At 41.8% G+C, this 22,377-nt stretch overlaps 1 protein-coding gene and 21 non-coding genes across 22 annotated transcripts; all 22 read right to left on the bottom strand.

The window, feature by feature from the left end:
- Positions 1 to 97: 97 nt before the first annotated feature.
- sh3bgrl3 (SH3 domain binding glutamate-rich protein like 3) lies at positions 98 to 4,200 on the bottom strand. Its single transcript, XM_056582532.1, has 3 exons — positions 4,059 to 4,200; positions 2,762 to 2,929; positions 98 to 2,320 (listed from the first exon to the last, which is right to left on the bottom strand). Exons 1-3 carry the CDS (start codon positions 4,101 to 4,103, stop codon positions 2,255 to 2,257), a joined length of 279 nt encoding a protein of 92 aa, XP_056438507.1. The 5' UTR covers positions 4,104 to 4,200; the 3' UTR covers positions 98 to 2,254.
- A 1,955-nt stretch (positions 4,201 to 6,155) lies between these two features.
- On the bottom strand, positions 6,156 to 6,243 carry trnay-gua (transfer RNA tyrosine (anticodon GUA)). The gene is given in 2 exon segments: positions 6,156 to 6,191; positions 6,207 to 6,243. It is a non-coding gene; the product is annotated as a tRNA-Tyr (tRNA).
- Positions 6,244 to 6,581: 338 nt separating this feature from the next.
- Positions 6,582 to 6,669, bottom strand: trnay-gua (transfer RNA tyrosine (anticodon GUA)). Its single transcript is given in 2 exon segments — positions 6,582 to 6,617; positions 6,633 to 6,669. It is a non-coding gene; the product is annotated as a tRNA-Tyr (tRNA).
- Positions 6,670 to 7,431: 762 nt separating this feature from the next.
- Positions 7,432 to 7,519, bottom strand: trnay-gua (transfer RNA tyrosine (anticodon GUA)). The gene is given in 2 exon segments: positions 7,432 to 7,467; positions 7,483 to 7,519. It is a non-coding gene; the product is annotated as a tRNA-Tyr (tRNA).
- Positions 7,520 to 7,857: 338 nt separating this feature from the next.
- Positions 7,858 to 7,945, bottom strand: trnay-gua (transfer RNA tyrosine (anticodon GUA)). The gene is given in 2 exon segments: positions 7,858 to 7,893; positions 7,909 to 7,945. It is a non-coding gene; the product is annotated as a tRNA-Tyr (tRNA).
- A 763-nt stretch (positions 7,946 to 8,708) lies between these two features.
- Positions 8,709 to 8,796, bottom strand: trnay-gua (transfer RNA tyrosine (anticodon GUA)). The gene is given in 2 exon segments: positions 8,709 to 8,744; positions 8,760 to 8,796. It is a non-coding gene; the product is annotated as a tRNA-Tyr (tRNA).
- A 338-nt stretch (positions 8,797 to 9,134) lies between these two features.
- trnay-gua (transfer RNA tyrosine (anticodon GUA)) lies at positions 9,135 to 9,222 on the bottom strand. Its single transcript is given in 2 exon segments — positions 9,135 to 9,170; positions 9,186 to 9,222. It is a non-coding gene; the product is annotated as a tRNA-Tyr (tRNA).
- A 339-nt stretch (positions 9,223 to 9,561) lies between these two features.
- trnay-gua (transfer RNA tyrosine (anticodon GUA)) lies at positions 9,562 to 9,649 on the bottom strand. The gene is given in 2 exon segments: positions 9,562 to 9,597; positions 9,613 to 9,649. It is a non-coding gene; the product is annotated as a tRNA-Tyr (tRNA).
- A 123-nt stretch (positions 9,650 to 9,772) lies between these two features.
- Positions 9,773 to 9,860, bottom strand: trnay-gua (transfer RNA tyrosine (anticodon GUA)). The gene is given in 2 exon segments: positions 9,773 to 9,808; positions 9,824 to 9,860. It is a non-coding gene; the product is annotated as a tRNA-Tyr (tRNA).
- A 339-nt stretch (positions 9,861 to 10,199) lies between these two features.
- trnay-gua (transfer RNA tyrosine (anticodon GUA)) lies at positions 10,200 to 10,287 on the bottom strand. Its single transcript is given in 2 exon segments — positions 10,200 to 10,235; positions 10,251 to 10,287. It is a non-coding gene; the product is annotated as a tRNA-Tyr (tRNA).
- A 339-nt stretch (positions 10,288 to 10,626) lies between these two features.
- trnay-gua (transfer RNA tyrosine (anticodon GUA)) lies at positions 10,627 to 10,714 on the bottom strand. Its single transcript is given in 2 exon segments — positions 10,627 to 10,662; positions 10,678 to 10,714. It is a non-coding gene; the product is annotated as a tRNA-Tyr (tRNA).
- A 765-nt stretch (positions 10,715 to 11,479) lies between these two features.
- trnay-aua (transfer RNA tyrosine (anticodon AUA)) lies at positions 11,480 to 11,567 on the bottom strand. Its single transcript is given in 2 exon segments — positions 11,480 to 11,515; positions 11,531 to 11,567. It is a non-coding gene; the product is annotated as a tRNA-Tyr (tRNA).
- A 1,192-nt stretch (positions 11,568 to 12,759) lies between these two features.
- Positions 12,760 to 12,847, bottom strand: trnay-gua (transfer RNA tyrosine (anticodon GUA)). The gene is given in 2 exon segments: positions 12,760 to 12,795; positions 12,811 to 12,847. It is a non-coding gene; the product is annotated as a tRNA-Tyr (tRNA).
- A 2,471-nt stretch (positions 12,848 to 15,318) lies between these two features.
- Positions 15,319 to 15,406, bottom strand: trnay-gua (transfer RNA tyrosine (anticodon GUA)). The gene is given in 2 exon segments: positions 15,319 to 15,354; positions 15,370 to 15,406. It is a non-coding gene; the product is annotated as a tRNA-Tyr (tRNA).
- A 765-nt stretch (positions 15,407 to 16,171) lies between these two features.
- Positions 16,172 to 16,259, bottom strand: trnay-gua (transfer RNA tyrosine (anticodon GUA)). Its single transcript is given in 2 exon segments — positions 16,172 to 16,207; positions 16,223 to 16,259. It is a non-coding gene; the product is annotated as a tRNA-Tyr (tRNA).
- A 339-nt stretch (positions 16,260 to 16,598) lies between these two features.
- Positions 16,599 to 16,686, bottom strand: trnay-gua (transfer RNA tyrosine (anticodon GUA)). The gene is given in 2 exon segments: positions 16,599 to 16,634; positions 16,650 to 16,686. It is a non-coding gene; the product is annotated as a tRNA-Tyr (tRNA).
- A 338-nt stretch (positions 16,687 to 17,024) lies between these two features.
- On the bottom strand, positions 17,025 to 17,112 carry trnay-gua (transfer RNA tyrosine (anticodon GUA)). Its single transcript is given in 2 exon segments — positions 17,025 to 17,060; positions 17,076 to 17,112. It is a non-coding gene; the product is annotated as a tRNA-Tyr (tRNA).
- A 339-nt stretch (positions 17,113 to 17,451) lies between these two features.
- On the bottom strand, positions 17,452 to 17,539 carry trnay-gua (transfer RNA tyrosine (anticodon GUA)). The gene is given in 2 exon segments: positions 17,452 to 17,487; positions 17,503 to 17,539. It is a non-coding gene; the product is annotated as a tRNA-Tyr (tRNA).
- Positions 17,540 to 17,878: 339 nt separating this feature from the next.
- Positions 17,879 to 17,966, bottom strand: trnay-gua (transfer RNA tyrosine (anticodon GUA)). The gene is given in 2 exon segments: positions 17,879 to 17,914; positions 17,930 to 17,966. It is a non-coding gene; the product is annotated as a tRNA-Tyr (tRNA).
- A 338-nt stretch (positions 17,967 to 18,304) lies between these two features.
- Positions 18,305 to 18,392, bottom strand: trnay-gua (transfer RNA tyrosine (anticodon GUA)). Its single transcript is given in 2 exon segments — positions 18,305 to 18,340; positions 18,356 to 18,392. It is a non-coding gene; the product is annotated as a tRNA-Tyr (tRNA).
- A 765-nt stretch (positions 18,393 to 19,157) lies between these two features.
- On the bottom strand, positions 19,158 to 19,245 carry trnay-gua (transfer RNA tyrosine (anticodon GUA)). The gene is given in 2 exon segments: positions 19,158 to 19,193; positions 19,209 to 19,245. It is a non-coding gene; the product is annotated as a tRNA-Tyr (tRNA).
- Positions 19,246 to 19,583: 338 nt separating this feature from the next.
- Positions 19,584 to 19,671, bottom strand: trnay-gua (transfer RNA tyrosine (anticodon GUA)). Its single transcript is given in 2 exon segments — positions 19,584 to 19,619; positions 19,635 to 19,671. It is a non-coding gene; the product is annotated as a tRNA-Tyr (tRNA).
- Positions 19,672 to 22,377: the final 2,706 nt, after the last annotated feature.

Genomic DNA, 22,377 nt, shown 5'->3' with positions numbered 1-22,377 from the left:
CATTTGCTTTCTTTGAGCACCTAGGCTTTGAACCAAACTTGCATCATGTCTCCATAGTACAACGCTAAAAACAGAGTTAGGAACAAGCAGTTATGTTCATATTTTATTCAAATGGTAGTTCATTAAAATTTCGTATAACATAACAGACCCACATCGTTCATCCACACTGGAGGAAGAGCTTTTTAAATTAAAAGTATACTAAATACTACATTGGATTGATGACGGTCAATCAATCAAATATCTTAACTTGGGTATCAGGAGGCCAAAATATGATGAACAAATTAGCAAGTGTACCAGAGTTAGTTAATAATTGCATTTCTGAACTCTTGAGAATTAAACACCTTTTTTTTTCATATATTTTTATTTATGTAGCCCATACATCACATCTCACAATCTTCTTGGAAGACAACAGCAAAGTATTCCCAATTTTCTTAAATTTTTGGCCAAAGGGAAATGGGTCCAAACAGCAAAGGAGGAGGTTAAAACAGACATGGAATGTCTAAAAACAGAGCATACAGGGTATACTGATTACACATAACAGGCAAAAACACAGCTTACTACAATCAACACAACAGTGCATAAACATTGTGTCTGTGAGGACTGTCATTGAGTAAAGTCCTTGAATAAGTGCCTAAAACAGTGAATTGGAAACGTGTATGGATAGAAAAATACATGGAAGCCAATGCAGGAATGATATGGTACCCAATATGAGGGGAAACCAAACTGAAGACAGAACACAAAGGTTATTCCGAAAACCCTGTGGAACTTATTCACCAAGCTGCCACCGTGGCTAGATTACGATTCAGCTCCCTCACCATGCTAGCGTTTAGAACCAAGATGGCCACCAGGTGATAAGGCCTATGCATTGAATAAGCAGCAGAACAGAAAACCTTTGCATTTTCCCCAGTCTGCCAATATTTTGTTTCTTAAATTCTTCAGCCAGGTTTGAAACGTCATAGAACACGGTGCTGCAATTTTTTAATTTGGCTAGACAATGCATAGAAACACATTACTGCATCTTTGGGATGGGTCAGATAGTTACAAAAGCAACCCCAAAAAGGTCCAGGTTTTTTTATGAGGGTGCTACAAGTGTTGCAGGTCTCGCTTAAATCGCTTTTTTTAGTTCAAACAGGCCTTTTTCTTGTCCTGTCGGGACACAACTTTTAGAATCACCTAGTGTGTGCAATACCGCAGTCATGTTCATTTGATTGGAATGAAAATGTTCATGTAAAGGACAGCAAGTCAATCGATTTTTAGCTGTTTAAGTCACCTTAGGAGATATGTGTTGACAACTGGGCAAAGCCAAGTGCTTTGTTGCATCCCTGTGCTGCTGTTTTCCATGATGGATTGCATGCAGCTCTTGTAGAGTAGATTAAGGCCTTGGTACCACTGTGATCCGATCACAATATAACCACAAGTGTAACCAAGGATTAATTCTGATAGCTGATAAAATGGTGGTAACATAATAGAACGTGGCAACAATACTGGTCTTTAATCAACATGGGAATGTAAAAAGTCAGAGATGAGATCATTAAGACTATTATTATTTGTGCCATAAATAGGTTTGGTTCGGATCAAGTAGATGGTTTATGGAAAAGGTTGATGTAATTCTGGGGCTATCTTACTGCCGACATCTTATTGGGAAGAGATGTTGTAAATGTACAACCGATAGACTTTTCCCTTTGGCGCAAAGACAAAATAAAAGTCAGAGCAGTCTTAGTCAGCAGAATCCACCAATGCGTGTGTGGACAAGCCGCAGTGGTAACATTCTGCTGCTTACTAGACAAGGAACACCATAAACAGGCGGAAAACATTGTCTCCTTTGTTTGGATATCTGCAGTGAGAAAACCATATATCACACCAGCATTGTGCCTGAAAAGAGTGTCATTCAATAGACTCTAGCTCTATAGCGTCCCATGCTGAAGTCCTCGAAAGACACTGACCTAATTACTAACAAGAATAGGTAAGGGTGAGAAATACATCGGTGGCAATGACACGGATCATTTATAAACAACAGAATAATTTCATCAGTGATTATAGTTTGAGTCTAATAAGTTCAGCTGATGACTTGGGGCTTGTGATAATGTTATGATTGTATATATCTATATATCTATATATTTGGCATATTGTGGCATTGAATTTGGGAAGGGGAGGAGGGTTGGGAGGGCCAAGCCACAAACATCTGGAGTGGCTTGCAGACCTTTCATGATCGGGCGGGGAGCAGGCCAATGCGGTGAGAGAGGGAGCGCTACCCTCATGCCATCTTCAGAAACTGCTCGACTGTATCAGCTTCTACTGCCTCAGAGAACAACTCGAAGTTCTGTGGAGGAACGAGGAGAATGGGAGTCAGATGGTCGATCTATGCAGAACCAATCAGAGGGTTAGGATATGTAGAGGAACATTTTGCATGATAAAAGTATGAGCAAAACATTTTTTAAAAAAAGGGATCATGTACAGACATCAATGCAGTTTGTAAGTTTTGTTTACCGATTTACACGTCAGATATGAGCATATGCACATTTTATAATTTAAAACATTGCAGCCTAACGATAGTCATTAGTATTAATTAATAAAAACATATTTTTCTCCAAATGTCTGTGATTTCTAGTCTATGTTAGTATGTTTACAAATGTAGTGATGTGTGCTTACTAAGATGGCTGCTAGATAGCTGGGGACGCTGGTGCATACACATATGCCCCACAGACTGGTGCAGAAAGAGGAAATGCTTTATAAAGCATCAACCCTAGGCCGGCATCCTCACCCCGCAGTACTGGTCGTCGTTGAAGAGTTGGGGAGGGACTGCTGCGGGGTTTCCCGCCTTGTTCCTCATTTCATCTCGCACCTCCCCGCCCACCGAGATGTCGATCAACTCAAATTTAATGCTTTTACTCTCTAGGATTCGCATCATCTCTGCCTGTTGGGACTTGACCTGGAAAAACAATATCACTGGGCTCATTAACACATTAACATGGTACCAGCCACTACATGAAGGACTGAAGGAAATTAGGCAACTTTAAGGAATCTTCGTTGTGCAATTTTGGGTTGCACAATTTCAATGTGTGTTCTCGTCGACAACAGGGTGGGGTTTCTAAGCAGTTGAATGCTAGGATGTGCAAGGAACATTGTATTTGAGTACAACAGTAAATGCCTGGTAAATAGTGTATGCCTGTGCCTTTAACAAAAGTGAGCATATCTGGTTCAAGGTTGATGATTAATAGGCCCGTTATCTTTATGGTTACAGGATCGACTAAATTGGGAGGAGATATTTGTAAAGCAACGCCACCTAGGTGAAGGGCTAGTGGGCAGTTTGAAGCATAAAGAATGAATCAGTAGTAAACCTTCTCTTGCTTTGTCCTCAACTATGGAATCCACCAAGCCCTAATCGATACCATATGTCTGGACAGAGACTTGCCGATTCCTGATTCCTTTAAGACCACTCAATGTACAATTAAAAACAATTAAAATATCTGCAATATTCATTTTTTGTATACAACGTATCCCAGGAAGTTGTATCTTGAATTTTAAAGATCTTCAGAGATCAGGCGATTATATTTAGTGACAACGTCAGAATGAGCAGGACTAGATAATAAACAACCGATAATAAACCACCTACCTGGCTCGTTAAATAGTGCTTATATAGAACTTATAGTGTTAAGGGGCACTAAGCTGAGTGGATGACCCTTCTATGACTAACAGTGACACCAACCAGGCGGACACAATCAACTTCAGCAAGACAGGGGAATGAACCACATAACGGACCGCTCACTTCCGCACAGTCTCTTTCTGTTTTCTGCACCACCTTAACGTTATGCTCTCGATACACAACATCAATCACCGTCAGTCCTCTATAGAAATTAGCCTTTAAATATCGAGCATGCACACGGTGGCTGTTGATTTACCAACTCGATGTATAGTCCATCGATTGTAGGTTCAGCAAGAGCCCATTGACAGGCAGCCCACTGGGTGTGTCGATTGAACTACACATCGTTCGTTTCCACTGAAACACCGAAACCTAAACACCGTCAATGACCTGCTATGTTTACGACCACTTTACTCACCTCCCGGGAGGCAGTCACAGTGGTGTAGTACAGTTTGATTGCCATAGTTGCCGATCTCAAAATCCCCTTTGAGTATCTTGTGTCGCACAGTTATCTTCCTGTAGAACCCCCCTCAACTCGCCAGCAACTTGATGTTGCTATTGGCTGACCCATTTAAAGAGACAGTGCACCCATTATAATTCGTCCTAAAAAAAAAAGTGCAGGACCTGTTTCGATCGATGGCCGACCTGCCCAGTCGACATTGTTTATTCAGACTTGTCTTAAGACAAGCTTTCCATCGCATCCTGCATGACAGGCCGACATAACCGCTGCATAGACACTTACAAGTAAGAGTAAAGAGAAAAGTAAAGAACACCAAATCCTTCATCAACAAGGACTGCAGGAAGGAATGCACCAGCCCCAGTACCGTACAGGCGCCCTTAGTTTGTGTCACAAAAGCTATCCATTCCGCCATCTACAAAGGACGTTGGCCAAAGCATAGATGCTCTGTCTGGACGGAACTGATAGCTGGTGATGACAGGCGTTTGCCCTGCCGGATCAGCCTCTAAGCTGCTGAGCAACAGTACCCCAAGCCAGCGTCCCGTCTCATCAAAGTGGTTCCCCCTCCTGCCCAGGTGATGGAGATGAGCTTACAACTGTGCAATGTGGTGTCGAGTTATCTCTTTATAAAAGTATTCAAACATGTGACACTATTTGAGCCAATACAATAAGATAAGGTAATCACAAACCTGTAACTCTGGTAACCGTCCTGGACCGTCCAAATAAATAACAATTGGTCCACAGAGAAATATTGGTAAAACAGATGTGTAAACAGATCCAAATCGGTTTAAAGTCCCCAGACACCAATTGGATTGATATAAATGGCCAGAAAATAAAATGTGCTTCAATTGAACATTTCATGAATATTCAAATTAAGTGACACAGGGCCGTTCTGCGGCATTGGGAAACAGAGCCAGACAGAGCTCAGTCATGAAGCATGTCTAACCTCTGTCACAAAGTTTCTTTAGCTGAAAACGCTTCATTCTGCTTGTAATATATCAATATATATATATTTGATATATATAATATATCAAATGTGTGACTGCAATTTTGTTTCACAGTGTTGAACAAGCGACCTAAGGATTTCAGACTCTTTTACTACCATCCGCTCTGACAACTGGGCAATCTAATGTTCAGTTGTTGAATTTAATTCAAGCGACCTAAGGATTTCAGACTCTTTTATTACCATCCGCTCTGACAACTGGGCAATCTAATGTTCAGTTGTTAAATTTAATTTAAGCGACCTATGGATTTCAGACTCTTTCCACCGCTGTACCAACTGCGCTATCGAAGGGTGAGTTTGAATGAGTAATTGATAGAATATCTCCTGAATAAACTGGCAACGACATTCTCTGATTGAATATTTGCCATTTCTTCCCCAAATGATAATTCCTCAAAGTTGTTTTGCTCTTCTATAAACTACCTTCTAGCCGGAGTTGAAGCTGCGACCAAAGGATTTCAGACTCTTTTCATTACAGTCCTCTGCCCCACCAACTGCGCTATCGAAGGTTGAGTGGTCTTGCGTAATTGAGAGAATACCTAAACATGCCTATTGGTAATTACTTTCTCTGATTAACTACCATTCATCATGAAATGATACTTCCTCAAAGTGGTTTTGCAACTCAATAAAATTCCTTCGAGCTGGAGTACAACCAGCGACCTAAGGAATTCAGACTCAATTCCCTAAGTCCTCCGCTCACCCAACTGAGCTATCGAAGGGTGAGTTTAACTGAGTAATTGAGAGACAATCTACCAAATGAACTGGAAACGACATTCTCTGATTGAATATTTGCCATTTCTTCCCCAAATGATAATTCCTCAAAGTTGTTTTGCTCTTCTATAAATTACCTTCTAGCCGGAGTTGAACCAGCGACCAAAGGATTTCAGACTCTGTTCATTACAGTCCTCTGCCCCACCAACTGCGATATCGAATGTTGAGTTGTCTTGTGTAATTGAGAGAATACCTAAATATGCCTATTGATAACGACTTTCTCAGATTAACTACCATTTCTTTATGAAATGATACTTCCTCAAAGTGGTTTTGCAACTCTATAAATTTCCTTCGAGCCGGAGTTGAACCAGCGACCTAAGGACTTCAGACTCATTTCACTACAGTCCTCCGCTCTACCAACTGAGCTATCGAAGGGTGAGATTAATTCAGTAATTGAGAGACAATCTACTAAATAAACTGGAAACGACATTCTCTGATTGAACATTTTCCATTTCTTCCCCAAATGATAATTCCTCAAAGTGGTTTTGCACTTCTATGAATTAACTTCTAGCCGGAGTTGAACCAGCGACCAAAATATTTCAGGCTCTTTTCATTACAGTCCTCTGCCCCACCAACTGCGCTATCGAATGTTGAGTGGTCTTGCGTAATTGAGAGAATACCTAAATATGCCTATTGGTAACGACTTTCTCTGATTAACTACCATTCATCATGAAATGATACTTCCTCAAAGTGGTTTTGCAACTCTATAAATTTCCTTCGAGCCGGAGTTGAACCAGCGACCTAAGGACTTCAGACTCATTTCACTACAGTCCTCCGCTCTACCAACTGAGCTATCGAAGGGTGAGATGAATTCAGTAATTGAGAGTACATATACTAAATAAACTGGATACGACTATCTCTGATTGAATATTTGCCATTTCTTCCCCAAATGATAATTCCTCAAAGTGGTTTTGCACTTCTATGAATTAACTTCTAGCCAGAGTTGAACCAGCGACCAAAATATTTCAGACTCTTTTCATTACAGCCCTCTGCCCCACCAACTGCGCTTTCGAAGGTTGAGTGGTCTTGCGTAATTGAGAGAATACCGAAATATGTCTATTGGTAACGACTTTCTCTGATTAACTATCATTTCTTCATGAAATGATACGTCCTCAATGTGGTTTTGCAACTCTATAAAATTCCTTCGAGCCGGAGTAGAACCAGCGGCCTAAGGATTTCAGACTCATTTCACTACAGTCCTCCGCTCTACCAACTGAGCTATCTAACCAGATAAAGTCAGTAATTGAGAGTACATTTACTAAATAAACTGGATACGACTATCTCTGATTGAATATTTGCCATTTCTTCCCCAAATGATAATTCCTCAAAGTAGTTTTGCCCTTCTATAAATGACCTTCTAGCCGGAGTTGAACCAGCGACCAAAGGATTTCAGACTCTTTTCATTACAGTCCTCTGCCCCACCAACTGTGCTTTCGAAGGTTGAGTGGTCTTGCGTAATTGAGAGAATACCTAAATATGCCTATTGGTAACGACTTTCTCTGATTAACTACCATTCATCATGAAATGATACTACCTCAAAGTGGTTTTGCAACTCTATAAAATTCCTTCGAGCCGGAGTTGAACCAGCGACCTAAGGACTTCAGACTCATTTCACTACAGTCCTCCGCTCTACCAACTGAGCTATCGAAGGGTGAGATGAAATCAGTAATTGAGAGACAATCTACTAAATAAACTGGAAACGACATTCTCTGATTGAACATTTTCCATTTCTTCCCCAAATGATAATTCCTCAAAGTGGTTTTGCACTTCTATGAATTAACTTCTAGCCGGAGTTGAACCAGCGACCAAAATATTTCAGGCTCTTTTCATTACAGTCCTCTGCCCCACCAACTGCGCTATCGAATGTTGAGTGGTCTTGCGTAATTGAGAGAATACCTAAATATGCCTATTGGTAACGACTTTCTCTGATTAACTACCATTCATCATGAAATGATACTTCCTCAAAGTGGTTTTGCAACTCTATATAATTCCTTCGAGCCAGAGTTGAACCAGCGACCTAAGGACTTCAGACTCATTTCACTACAGTCCTCCGCTCTACCAACTGAGCTATCGAAGGGTGAGATGAATTCAGTAATTGAGAGTACATATACTAAATAAACTGGATACGACTATCTCTGATTGAATATTTGCAATTTCTTCCCCAAATGATAATTCCTCAAAGTGGTTTTGCACTTCTATGAATTAACTTCTAGCCAGAGTTGAACCAGCGACCAAAATATTTCAGACTCTTTTCATTACAGCTCTCTGCCCCACCAACTGCGCTTTCGAAGGTTGAGTGGTCTTGCGTAATTGAGAGAATACCGAAATATGTCTATTGGTAACGACTTTCTCTGATTAACTATCATTTCTTCATGAAATGATACGTCCTCAATGTGGTTTTGCAACTCTATAAAATTTCTTCGAGCCGGAGTTGAACCAGCGGCCTAAGGATTTCAGACTCACTTCACTACATTCCTCCGCTCTACCAACTGAGCTATCTAACCAGATAAATACAGTAATTGAGAGTACATTTACTAAATAAACTGGATACGACTATCTCTGATTGAATATTTGCCATTTCTTCCCCAAATGATAATTCCTCAAAGTAGTTTTGCCCTTCTATAAATGACCTTCTAGCCGGAGTTGAACCAGCGACCAAAGGATTTCAGACTCTTTTCATTACAGTCCTCAGCCCCACCAACTGTGCTTTCGAAGGTTGAGTGGTCTTGCGTAATTGAGAGAATACCTCAATATGCCTATTGATAACGACTTTCTCAGATTAACTACCATTTCTTCATGAAATGATACGTCCTCAAAGTGGTTTTGCAACTCTATAAAATTCCTTCGAGCCGGAGTTGAACCAGCGACCTAAGGATTTCAGACTCATTTCACTACAGTCCTCCGCTCTACCAACTGAGCTATCGACGGTTAAGATTCCCTGAGTAATTGAGAGACAATCTACTAAATAAACTGGAAATGACATTCTCTGATTGAACATTTTCCATTTCTACCCCAAATGATAATTCCTCAAAGTGGTTTTGCACTTCTATGAATTAACTTCTAGCCGGAGTTGAACCAGCGACCAAAATATTTCAGGCTCTTTTCATTACAGTCCTCTGCCCCACCAACTGCGCTTTCGAATGTTGAGTGGTCTTGCGTAATTGAGAGAAGACCTAAATATGCCTATTGGTAACGACTTTCTCTGATTAACTACCATTCATCATGAAATGATACTTCCTCAAAGTGGTTTTGCAACTCTATAAAATTCCTTCGAGCCGGAGTTGAACCAGCGACCTAAGGACTTCAGACTCATTTTACTACAGTCCTCCGCTCTACCAACTGAGCTATCGAAGGGTGAGATGAATTCAGTAATTGAGAGTACATATACTAAATAAACTGGATACGACTATCTCTGATTGAATATTTGCCATTTCTTCCCCAAATGATAATTCCTCAAAGTGGTTTTGCACTTCTATGAATTAACTTCTAGCCGGAGTTGAACCAGCGACCAAAATATTTCAGACTCTTTTCATTACAGCCCTCTGCCCCACCAACTTCGCTTTCGAAGGTTGAGTGGTCTTGCGTAATTGAGAGAATACCGAAATATGTCCATTGGTAACGACTTTCTCTGATTAACTACCATTTCTTCATGAAATGATACGTCCTCAAAGTGGTTTTGCAACTCTATAAGATTCCTTCGAGCCGGAGTTGAACCAGCGACCTAAGGATTTCAGACTCATTACACTACAGTCCTCCGCTCTACCAACTGAGCTATCGAAGGTTGAGTGGGCTTGCGTAATTGAGAGAATACCTAAATATGCCTAATGGTAACGACTTTCTCTGATTAACCACCATTCATCATGAAATGATACTTCCTCAAAGTGGTTTTGCAACTCTATAAAATTCCTTCGAGCCGGAGTTGAACCAGCGACCTAAGGATTTCAGACTCATTTCACTACAGTCCTCCGCTCTACCAACTGAGCTATCGAAGGTATAGATTCCCAGAGTAATTGAGAGACAATCTACTAAATAAACTGGAAACGACATTCTCTGATTGAACATTTTCCATTTCTTCCCCAAATGATAATTCCTCAAAGTGGTTTTGCACTTCTATGAATTAACTTCTAGCCGGAGTTGAACCAGCGACCAAAATATTTCAGACTCTTTTCATTACAGTCCTCTGCCCCACCAACTGCGCTATCGAATGTTGAGTGGTCTTGCGTAATTGAGAGAATGCCGAAATATGTCTATTGGTATCGACTTTCTCTGATTAACTACCATTTCTTCATGAAATGATACTTCCACAAAGTGGTTTTGCAACTCTATAAAATTCCTTCGAGCCGGAGTTGAACCAGCGACCTAAGGATTTCAGACTCATTTCACTACAGTCCTCCGCTCTACCAACTGAGCTATCGAAGGTATAGATTCCCAGAGTAATTGAGAGACAATCTACTAAATAAACTGGAAACGACATTCTCTGATTGAACATTTTCCATTTCTTCCCCAAATGATAATTCCTCAAAGTGGTTTTGCACTTCTATGAATTAACTTCTAGCCGGAGTTGAACCAGCGACCAAAATATATCAGACTCTTTTCATTACAGCCCTCTGCCCCACCAACTGCGCTATCGAATGTTGAGTGGTCTTGCGTAATTGAGAGAATACCGAAATATGTCTATTGGTAACGACTTTCTCTGATTAACTACCATTTCTTCATGAAATGATACGTCCTCAAAGTGGTTTTGCAACTCTATAAAATTCCTTCGAGCCGGAGTTGAACCAGCGACCTAAGGATTTCAGACTCATTTCACTACAGTCCTCCGCTCTACCAACTGAGCTATCGAAGGGTGAAATGAAATCAGTAATTGAGAGTACATATACTAAATAAACTGGATACGACTATCTCTGATTGAATATTTGCCATTTCTTCCCCAAATGATAATTCCTCAAAGTGGTTTTGCACTTCTATGAATTAACTTCTAGCCGGAGTTGAACCAGCGACCAAAATATTTCAGACACTTTTCATTACAGCCCTCTGCCCCACCAACTGCGCTTTCGAAGGTTGAGTGGTCTTGCGTAATTGAGAGAATACCGAAATATGTCTTTTGGTAACGACTTTCTCTGATTAACTACCATTTCTCCATGAAATGATACGTCCTCAAAGTGGTTTTGCAACTCTATAAAATTTCTTCGAGCCGGAGTTGAACCAGCGACCTAAGGATTTCAGACTCATTTCACTAAAGTCCTCCGCTCTACCAACTGAGCTATCGAAGGGTGAGATGGTTTGATTAATTTAGAGAAAATTTACTAAATAAACTGGATACGACTATCTCTGATTGAATATTTGCCATTTCTTCCCCAAATGATAATTCCTCAAAGTAGTTTTGCCCTTCTATCATTTAACTTCTAGCCGGAGTTGAACCAGCGACCAAAGGATTTCAGACTCTTTTCATTACAGTCCTCTGCCCCACCAACTGTGCTTTCGAAGGTTGAGTGGTCTTGCGTAATTGAGAGAATACCTAAATATGCCTATTGGTAACGACTTTCTCTGATTAACCACCATTCATCATGAAATGATACTTCCTCAAAGTGGTTTTGCAACTCGATAAAATTCCGTCGAGACGGAGTTGAACCAGCGACCTAAGGATTTCAGACTCATTTCACTATAGTCCTCCGCTCTACCAACTGAGCTATCGAAGGTATAGATTCCCAGAGTAATTGAGAGACAATCTACCAAATAAACTGGAAACGACATTCTCTGATTGAACATTTTCCATTTCTTCCCCAAATGATAATTCCTCAAAGTGGTTTTGCACTTCTATGAATTAACTTCTAGCCGGAGTTGAACCAGCGACCAAAATATTTCAGACTCTTTTCATTACAGCCCTCTGCCCCACCAACTGCGCTTTCGAAGGTTGAGTGGTCTTGCGTAATTGAGAGAATACCGAAATATGTCTATTGGTAACGACTTTCTCTGATTAACTACCATTTCTTCATGAAATGATACGTCCTCAATGTGGTTTTGCAACTCTATAAAATGCCTTCGAGCCAGAGTTGAACCAGCGACCTAATGATTTCAGACGCAATTCACTACAGTCCTCCGCTCTACCAACTGAGCTAACGAAGGATGAGATAACTTCAGTAATTGAGAGTACATATACTAAATAAACTGGATACGACTATCTCTGATTGAATATTTGCCATTTCTTCCCCAAATGATAATTCCTCAAAGTAGTTTTGCCCTTCTATAAATGACCTTCTAGCCGGAGTTGAACCAGCGACCAAAGGATTTCAGACTCTTTTCATTACAGTCCTCTGCCCCACCAACTGTGCTTTCGAAGGTTGAGTGGGCTTGCGTAATTGAGAGAATACCTAAATATGCCTATTGGTAACGACTTTCTCTGATTAACCACCATTCATCATGAAATGATACTTCCTCAAAGTGGTTTTGCAACTCTATAAAATTCCGTCTAGACGGAATTGAACCAGCGACCTAAGGATTTCAGACTCATTTCACTACAGTCCTCCGCTCTACCAACTGAGCTATCGAAGCTATAGATTTCCGGAGTAATTGAGAGACAATCTACTAAATAAACTGGAAACGACATTCTCTGATTGAACATTTTCCATTTCTTCCCCAAATGATAATTCCTCAAAGTGGTTTTGCACTTCTATGAATTAACTTCTAGCCGGAGTTGAACCAGCGACCAAAATATTTCAGACTCTTTTCATTACAGTCCTCTGCCCCACCAACTGCGCTATCGAATGTTGAGTGGTCTTGCGTAATTGAGAGAATACCGAAATATGTCTTTTGGTAACGACTTTCTCTGATTAACTACCATTTCTCCATGAAATGATACGTCCTCAAAGTGGTTTTGCAACTCTATAAAATTCCTTCGAGCCGGAGTTGAACCAGCGACCTAAAGATTTCAGACTAATTTCACTACAGTCCTCCGCTCTACCAACTGAGCTATCGAAGGATGAGATGGTTTGAGTAATTGAGAGTAAATTTACTAAATAAACTGGATACGACTATCTCTGATTGAATATTTGCCATTTCTTCCCCAAATGATAATTCCTCAAAGTAGTTTTGCCCTTCTATCATTTAACTTCTAGCCGGAGTTGAACCAGCGACCAAAGGATTTCAGACTCTTTTCATTACAGTCCTCTGCCCCACCAACTGTGCTTTCGAAGGTTGAGTGGTCTTGCGTAATTGAGAGAATACCTAAATATGCCTATTGGTAACGACTTTCTCTGATTAACTACCATTCATCATGAAATGATACTTCCTCAAAGTGGTTTTGCAACTCTATAAAATTCAGGCGAGACGGAGTTGAACCAGCGACCTAAGGATTTCAGACTCATTTCACTACAGTCCTCCGCTCTACCAACTGAGCTATCGAAGGTATAGATTCCCAGAGTAATTGAGAGACAATCTACTAAATAAACTGGAAACGACATTCTCTGATTGAACATTTTCCATTTCTTCCCCAAATGATAATTCCTCAAAGTGGTTTTGCACTTCTATGAATTAACTTCTAGCCGGAGTTGAACCAGCGACCAAAATATTTCAGACTCTTTTCATTACAGTCCTCTGCCCCACCAACTGCGCTATCAAATGTTGAGTGGTCTTGCGTAATTGAGAGAATACCGAAATATGTCTTTTGGTAACGACTTTCTCTGATTAACTACCATTTCTCCATGAAATGATACGTCCTCAAAGTGGTTTTGCAACTCTATAAAATTTCTTCGAGCCGGAGTTGAACCAGCGACCTAAGGATTTCAGACTCATTTCACTAAAGTCCTCCGCTCTACCAACTGAGCTATCGAAGGCTGAGTTGGTTTGATTAATTTAGAGAAAATTTACTAAATAAACTGGATACGACTATCTCTGATTGAATATTTGCCATTTCTTCCCCAAATGATAATTCCTCAAAGTAGTTTTGCCCTTCTATCATTTAACTTCTAGCCGGAGTTGAACCAGCGACCAAAGGATTTCAGACTCTTTTCATTACAGTCCTCTGCCCCACCAACTGTGCTTTCGAAGGTTGAGTGGTCTTGCGTAATTGAGAGAATACCTAAATATGCCTATTGGTAACGACTTTCTCTGATTAACCACCATTCATCATGAAATGATACTTCCTCAAAGTGGTTTTGCAACTCGATAAAATTCCGTCGAGACGGAGTTGAACCAGCGACCTAATGATTTCAGACTCATTTCACTATAGTCCTCCACTCTACCAACTGAGCTATCGAAGGTATAGATTCCCAGAGTAATTGAGAGACAATCTACCAAATAAACTGGAAACGACATTCTCTGATTGAACATTTTCCATTTCTTCCCCAAATGATAATTCCTCAAAGTGGTTTTGCACTTCTATGAATTAACTTCTAGCCGGAGTTGAACCAGCGACCAAAATATTTCAGACTCTTTTCATTACAGCCCTCTGCCCCACCAACTGCGCTTTCGAAGGTTGAGTGGTCTTGCGTAATTGAGAGAATACCGAAATATGTCTATTGGTAACGACTTTCTCTGATTAACTACCATTTCTTCATGAAATGATACGTCCTCAATGTGGTTTTGCAACTCTATAAAATGCCTTCGAGCCAGAGTTGAACCAGCGACCTAAGGATTTCAGACGCAATTCACTACAGTCCTCCGCTCTACCAACTGAGCTAACGAAGGATGAGATAACTTCAGTAATTGAGAATACATATACTAAATAAACTGGATACGACTATCTCTGATTGAATATTTGCCATTTCTTCCCCAAATGATAATTCCTCAAAGTAGTTTTGCCCTTCTATAAATGACCTTCTAGCCGGAGTTGAACCAGCGACCAAAGGATTTCAGACTCTTTTCATTACAGTCCTCTGCCCCACCAACTGTGCTTTCGAAGGTTGAGTGGGCTTGCGTAATTGAGAGAATACCTAAATATGCCTATTGGTAACGACTTTCTCTGATTAACCACCATTCATCATGAAATGATACTTCCTCAAAGTGGTTTTGCAACTCTATAAAATTCTGTCTAGACGGATTTGAACCAGCGACCTAAGGATTTCACACTCATTTCACTACAGTCCTCCGCTCTACCAACTGAGCTATCGAAGCTATAGATTTCCGGAGTAATTGAGAGACAATCTACTAAATAAACTGGAAACGACATTCTCTGATTGAACATTTTCCATTTCTTCCCCAAATGATAATTCCTCAAAGTGGTTTTGCACTTCTATGAATTAACTTCTAGCCGGAGTTGAACCAGCGACCAAAATATTTCAGACTCTTTTCATTACAGTCCTCTGCCCCACCAACTGCGCTATCGAATGTTGAGTGGTCTTGCGTAATTGAGAGAATACCGAAATATGTCTTTTGGTAACGACTTTCTCTGATTAACTACCATTTCTCCATGAAATGATACGTCCTCAAAGTGGTTTTGCAACTCTATAAAATTCCTTCGAGCCGGAGTTGAACCAGCGACCTAAAGATTTCAGACTAATTTCACTACAGTCCTCCGCTCTACCAACTGAGCTATCGAAGGATGAGATGGTTTGAGTAATTGAGAGTAAATTTACTAAATAAACTGGATACGACTATCTCTGATTGAATATTTGCCATTTCTTCCCCAAATGATAATTCCTCAAAGTAGTTTTGCCCTTCTATCATTTAACTTCTAGCCGGAGTTGAACCAGCGACCAAAGGATTTCAGACTCTTTTCATTACAGTCCTCTGCCCCACCAACTGTGCTTTCGAAGGTTGAGTGGTCTTGCGTAATTGAGAGAATACCTAAATATGCCTATTGGTAACGACTTTCTCTGATTAACTACCATTCATCATGAAATGATACTTCCTCAAAGTGGTTTTGCAACTCTATAAAATTCCGGCGAGACGGAGTTGAACCAGCGACCTAAGGATTTCAGACTCATTTCACTACAGTCCTCCGCTCTACCAACTGAGCTATCGAAGGTATAGATTCCCAGAGTAATTGAGAGACAATCTACTAAATAAACTGGAAACGACATTCTCTGATTGAACATTTTCCATTTCTTCCCCAAATGATAATTCCTCAAAGTGGTTTTGCACTTCTATGAATTAACTTCTAGCCGGAGTTGAACCAGCGACCAAAATATTTCAGACTCTTTTCATTACAGTCCTCTGCCCCACCAACTGCGCTATCGAATGTTGAGTGGTCTTGCGTAATTGAGAGAATACCGAAATATGTCTTTTGGTAACGACTTTCTCTGATTAACTACCATTTCTCCATGAAATGATACGTCCTCAAAGTGGTTTTGCAACTCTATAAAATTCCTTCGAGCCGGAGTTGAACCAGAGACCTAAGGATTTCAGACTCATTTCACTACAGTCCTCCGCTCTACCAACTGAGCTATCGAAGGACCAGATAAATTCAGTAATTGAGAGTACATTTACTAAATAAACTGGATACGACCATCTCTGATTGAATATTTGCCATTTCTTCCCCAAATGATAATTCCTCAAAGTAGTTTTGCCCTTCTATAAATGACCTTCTAGCCGGAGTTGAACCAGCGACCAAAGGATTTCAGACTCTTTTCATTACAGTCCTCTGCCCCACCAACTGTGCTTTCGAAGTTTGAGTGGTCTTGCGTAATTGAGAGAATACCTAAATATGCCTATTGATAACGACTTTCTCAGATTAACTACCATTTCTTCATGAAATGATACGTCCTCAAAGTGGTTTTGCAACTCTATAAAATTCCTTCGAGCCGGAGTTGAACCAGCGACCTAAGGATTTCAGACTCATTTCACTACAGTCCTCCGCTCTACCAACTGAGCTATCGAAGGTTTAGAGTCCCTGAGTAATTGAGAGAATATCTACTAAATAAACTGGAAATGACATTCTCTGATTGAACATTTTCCATTTCTTCCCCAAATGATAATTCCTCAAAGTGGTTTTGCACTTCTATGAATTAACTTCTAGCCGGAGTTGAACCAGCGACCAAAATATTTCAGGCTCTTTTCATTACAGTCCTCTGCCCCACCAACTGCGCTTTAGAATGTTGAGTGGTCTTGCGTAATTGAGAGAATACCTAAATATGCCTATTGGTAACGACTTTCTCTGATAAACTACCATTCATCATGAAATTATACTTCCTCAAAGTGGTTTTGCAACTCTATAAAATTCCTACGAGCCGGAGTTGAACCAGCGACCTAAGGATTTCAGACTCATTTCACTACAGTCCTCCGCTCTACCAACTGAGCTATCGAAGGTTAAGATTCCCTGAGTAATTGAGAGACAATCTACTAAATAAACTGGAAATGACATTCTCTGATTGAACATTTTCCATTTCTTCCCCAAATGATAATTCCTCAAAGTGGTTTTGCACTTCTATGAATTAACTTCTAGCCGGAGTTGAACCAGCGACCAAAATATTTCAGGCTCTTTTCATTAGAGTCCTCTGCCCCACCAACTGCACTTTCGAATGTTGAGTGGTCTTGCGTAATTGAGAGAATACCTAAATATGCCTATTGGTAACGACTTTCTCTGATTAACTACCATTTCTTCATGAAATGATACGTCCTCAAAGTGGTTTTGCAACTCTATAAAATTCCTACCAGCCGGAGTTGAACCAGCGACCTAAGGATTTCAGACTCATTTCACTACAGTCCTCCGCTCTACCAACTGAGCTATCGAAGGGTGAGATGAAATCAGTAATTGAGAGTACATATACTAAATAAACTGGATACGACTATCTCTGATTGAATATTTGCCATTTCTTCCCCAAATGATAATTCCTCAAAGTAGTTTTGCCCTTCTATAAATGACCTTCTAGCCGGAGTTGAACCAGCGACCAAAGGATTTCAGAGTCTTTTCATTACAGTCCTCTGCCCCACCAACTGTGCTTTCGAAGGTTGAGTGGTTTTGCGTAATTGAGAGAATACCTAAATATGCCTATTGATAACGACTTTCTCAGATTAACTACCATTTCTTCATGAAATGATACGTCCTCAAAGTGGTTTTGCAACTCTATAAAATTCCTTCGAGCCGGAGTTGAACCAGCGACCTAAGGATTTCAGACTCATTTCACTACAGTCCTCCGCTCTACCAACTGAGCTATCGAAGGTTAAGATTCCTTGAGTAATTGAGAGACAATCTACTAAATAAACTGGAAACGACATTCTCTGATTGAACATTTTCCATTTCTTCCCCAAATGATAATTCCTCAAAGTGGTTTTGCACTTCTATGAATTAACTTCTAGCCGGAGTTGAACCAGCGACCAAAATATTTCAGGCTCTTTTCATTACAGTCCTCTGCCCCACCAACTGCGCTATCGAATGTTGAGTGGTCTTGCGTAATTGAGAGAATACCTAAATATGCCTATTGGTAACGACTTTCTCTGATTAACTACCATTCATCATGAAATGATACTTCCTCAAAGTGGTTTTGCAACTCTATAAAATTCCTTCGAGCCGGAGTTGAACCAGCGACCTAAGGATTTCAGACACATTTCACTACAGTCCTCCGCTCTACCAACTGAGCTATCGAAGGGTGAGATTAATTCAGTAATTGAGAGTACATATACTAAATAAACTGGATACGACTATCTCTGATTGAATATTTGCCATTTCTTCCCCAAATGATAATTCCTCAAAGTGGTTTTGCACTTCTATGAATTAACTTCTAGCTGGAGTTGAACCAGCGACCAAAATATTTCAGACTCTTTTCATTACAGCCCTCTGCCCCACCAACTGCGCTTTCGAAGGTTGAGTGGTCTTGCGTAATTGAGAGAATACCGAAATATGTCTATCTGTAACGACTTTCTCTGATTAAGTACCATTTCTTCATGAAATGATACGTCCTCAAAGTGGTTTTGCAACTCTATAAGATTCCATTGAGCCGGAGTTGAACCAGCGACCTAAGCATTTCAGACTCATTACACTACAGTCCTCCCCTCTACCAACTGAGCTATCGAAGGTTAAGTTTCCCTGAGTAATTGAGAGAGAATCTACTAAATAAACTGGAAACGACATTGTCTGATTGAACATTTTCCATTTCTTCCCCAAATGATAATTCCTCAAAGTGGTTTTGCACTTCTATGAATTAACTTCTAGCCAGAGTTGAACCAGCAACCAAAATATTTCAGACTCTTTTCATTACAGCCCTCTGCCCCACCAACTGCGCTTCCGAAGGTTGAGTGGTCTTGCGTAATTGAGAGAATACCGAAATATGTCTATTGGTAACGACTTTCTCTGATTAACTACCATTCATCATGAAATGATACTTCCTCAAAGTGGTTTTGCAACTCTATAAAATTCCATCGAGCCGGAGTTGAACCAGCGACCTAAGGATTTCAGACTCATTACACTACAGTCCTCCGCTCTACCAACTGAGCTATCGAAGGACCAGATAAATTCAGTAATTGAGAGTACATTTACTAAATAAACTGGATACGACTATCTCTGATTGAATATTTGCCATTTCTTCCCCAAATGATAATTCCTCAAAGTAGTTTTGCCCTTCTATAAATGACCTTCTAGCCGGAGTTGAACCAGCGACCAAAATATTTCAGGCTCTTTTCATTACAGTCCTCTGCCCCACCAACTGCGCTTTAGAATTTTGAGTGGTCTAACGTAATTGAGAGAATACCTAAATATGCCTATTGGTAACGACTTTCTCTGATAAACTACCATTCATCATGAAATTATACTTCCTCAAAGTGGTTTTGCAACTCTATAAAATTCCTTCGAGCCGGATTTGAACCAGCGACCTAAGGATTTCAGACTCATTTCACTACAGTCCTCCGCTCTACCAACTGAGCTATCGAAGGTATAGGTTTGAAGAGTAATTGAGAGACAATCTACTAAATAAAATGGAAACGACATTCTCTGATTGAACATTTTCCATTTCTACCCCAAATGATAATTCCTCAAAGTGGTTTTGCACTTCTATGAATTAACTTCTAGCCGGAGTTGAACCAGCGACCAAAATATTTCAGGCTCTTTTCATTACAGTCCTCTGCCCCACCAACTGCGCTTTCGAATGTTGAGTGGTCTTGCGTAATTGAGAGAATACCTAAATATGCCTATTGGTAACGACTTTCTCTGATTAACTACCATTCATCATGAAATGATACTTCCTCAAAGTGGTTTTGCAACTCTATAATATTCCTTCGAGCCGGAGTTGAACCAGCGACCAAAGGATTTCAGACTCATTTCACTAGAGTCCTCCGCTCTACCAACTGAGCTATCGAAGGGTAAGATGAATTCAGTAATTGAGAGTACATATACTAAATAAACTGGATACGACTATCTCTGATTGAATATTTGCCATTTCTTCCCCAAATGATAATTCCTCAAAGTGGTTTTGCACTTCTATGAATTAACTTCTAGCCGGAGTTGAACCAGCGACCAAAATATTTCAGACTCTTTTCATTACAGCCCTCTGCCCCACCAACTGCGCTTTCGAAGGTTGAGTGGTCTTGCGTAATTGAGAGAATACCGAAATATGTCTATATGTAAAGCCTTTAGCATTTCTGGCTGGATCTCATCAATCCCTGGGGCTTTGCCACTGCGGAGATGTTTGACTACCTCAGTGACCTCCACCAGGGAAATTGACGACGAAACACCATCAACCTCGAGCTCTGCCTCCAACATAGAGGGCGTGTTATTCGGATTCAGGAGTTCCTCAAAGTGTTCCTTCCAACGTCCGACGACCTCCTCAGTTGAGGTCAACAGAGTCCCATCCTTACTGTACACAGCTTGGATGGTTCCCCGTTTCCCCCTCCTGAGGTGCCGGATAGTCTTCCAGAAACACTTTGGTGCCGACCGAAAGTCCTTCTCCATGGCCTCTCCGAACTTCTCCCACACCCGCTGCTTAGCCTCCGACACGGCAGCCACTGCAGCCCTTCGAGCCTGTCGGTACCCTGCAACCGAGTCAGGAGTCCTCCAGGATATCATATCCCGGAAGGCCTCCTTCTTCAGTCGGACGGCTTCCCTGACCACCGGTGTCCACCACGGTGTCCGAGGGTTACCGCCCCTTGAGGAGCCTAAGACCCTGAGGCCACAGCTAGCCACCGCAGCTTCAGCAATGGAGGCTTTGAACACCGCCCACTCCGGCTCAATGCCCCCAACCTCCACAGGAATGCCAGAAAAGCTCCGCCGGAGGTGTGAGTTGAAGATACCTAGGACGGGGGCCTCCTCCAGACGTTCCCAGTTCACCCGCACTACTCGTTTGGGCTTACCAGGTCTATCCGGAAATTTCCCCCATTCCCTGATCCAACTCACAACCAGATGGTGGTCGGTTGACAGTTCCGCCCCTCTCTTTACCCGAGTGTCCAAAACATGCGGCCTCAGATCAGATGACACGATCACGAAATCGATCATCGATCTTCGGCCTAGGGTACTCTGGTACCAGGTACACTTATGAGCACCCTTATGTTCGAACATGGTGTTTGTTATGGATAATCCATGACTAGCACAGAAATCCAATAACAAACGACCGCTCGGGTTTAGATCAGGGAGGCCGTTCCTCCCCACCACGCCTCTCCAGGTGTCTCCATCGTTGCCCACGTGGGCGTTGAAGTCTCCCAGCAGAACTACGGAGTCCCCTACTGGAGCCCCATACAGGACTCCATTCAGGGTCTCCAAGAAGGCCGAGTACTCTGAGCTGCTGTTTGGTGCATACGCACAAACAACAGTCAGAGTTTTCCCCCCTACAACCCTTAGGCGCAGGGAGGCGACCCTCTCGTCTACCGGGGTAAACTCCAACACCGCGGCGCTCAGCCGGGGATTTATGAGTATCCCCACACCCGCCCGGCGCCTCACGCCCTCGGCAACTCCGGAGAAAAATAGAGTCCAACCCTTATCCAGGAGTACGGTACCAGAGCTGAGACTGTGCGTGGAGGTAAGCCCCACCAGATCTAACTGATAGCGCTCCACCTCCCTCACAAGCTCCGGTTCCTTTCCCCACAGCGAGGTGACGTTCCACGTCCCCAGAGCCAGCTTCTGCCGCCCGGGTCTGGTCCGTCGAGACCCCTGACCTTCGCTGCCACCCATGTGGCTACGCACCCGACCCCAACGGGTCTTCCCACAGGTGGTGGGCCCATGGGATGAAGAGAGGGGGGGTGCCACGTAGTTTGTTCGGGCTGTACCCGACCGGGCTCCGTGGCAAACCCGGCCACCAGGCGCTCGCCATCGAGCCCTCCGTCTGGGCCTGGCTCCAGACGGGGGCCCCGGGCTTCCTCCGGGCCGGGTCACATCTCCTCTTTTTACGTTATTCATTGGAGTTTTTTGAACCATTCTTAGTCTGGCCCCTCACCTGAGACCACTCTGCCATGAGAGACCCTACCAGGAGCACAAGGCTCCAGACAACACAGCTCTCAGGTTCACAGGGACACGCAAACCTCTCCACCACGATAAGGTGACGGTTCCAGGAGAGGATTTCTTCATGAAATGATACGTCCTCAAAGTGGTTTTGCAACTCTATAAGATTCCTTTGAGCCGGAGTTGAACCAGCGACCTAAGCATTTCAGACT

The sequence above is a fragment of the Gadus chalcogrammus genome, chromosome 22 (genome assembly GCF_026213295.1).
Source record: "Gadus chalcogrammus isolate NIFS_2021 chromosome 22, NIFS_Gcha_1.0, whole genome shotgun sequence".
NCBI lineage: Eukaryota > Metazoa > Chordata > Actinopteri > Gadiformes > Gadidae > Gadus > Gadus chalcogrammus.
This window is presented reverse-complemented; position numbering and strand designations above follow the sequence as displayed.

Excerpts from the sequence above, each read along its gene's own strand:
- sh3bgrl3 (XM_056582532.1), bottom strand. The coding sequence starts at position 4,103 with ATGGCAATCAAACTGTACTACACCACTGTGACTGCCTCCCGGGAG. Across the intron at positions 2,930-4,058 it reads CTGTGACTGCCTCCCGGGAG|GTCAAGTCCCAACAGGCAGA; the intron begins GTGAGTAAAGTG and ends TTGTTTTTCCAG. Across the intron at positions 2,321-2,761 it reads ACGACGACCAGTACTGCGGG|AACTTCGAGTTGTTCTCTGA; the intron begins GTGAGGATGCCG and ends GTTCCTCCACAG.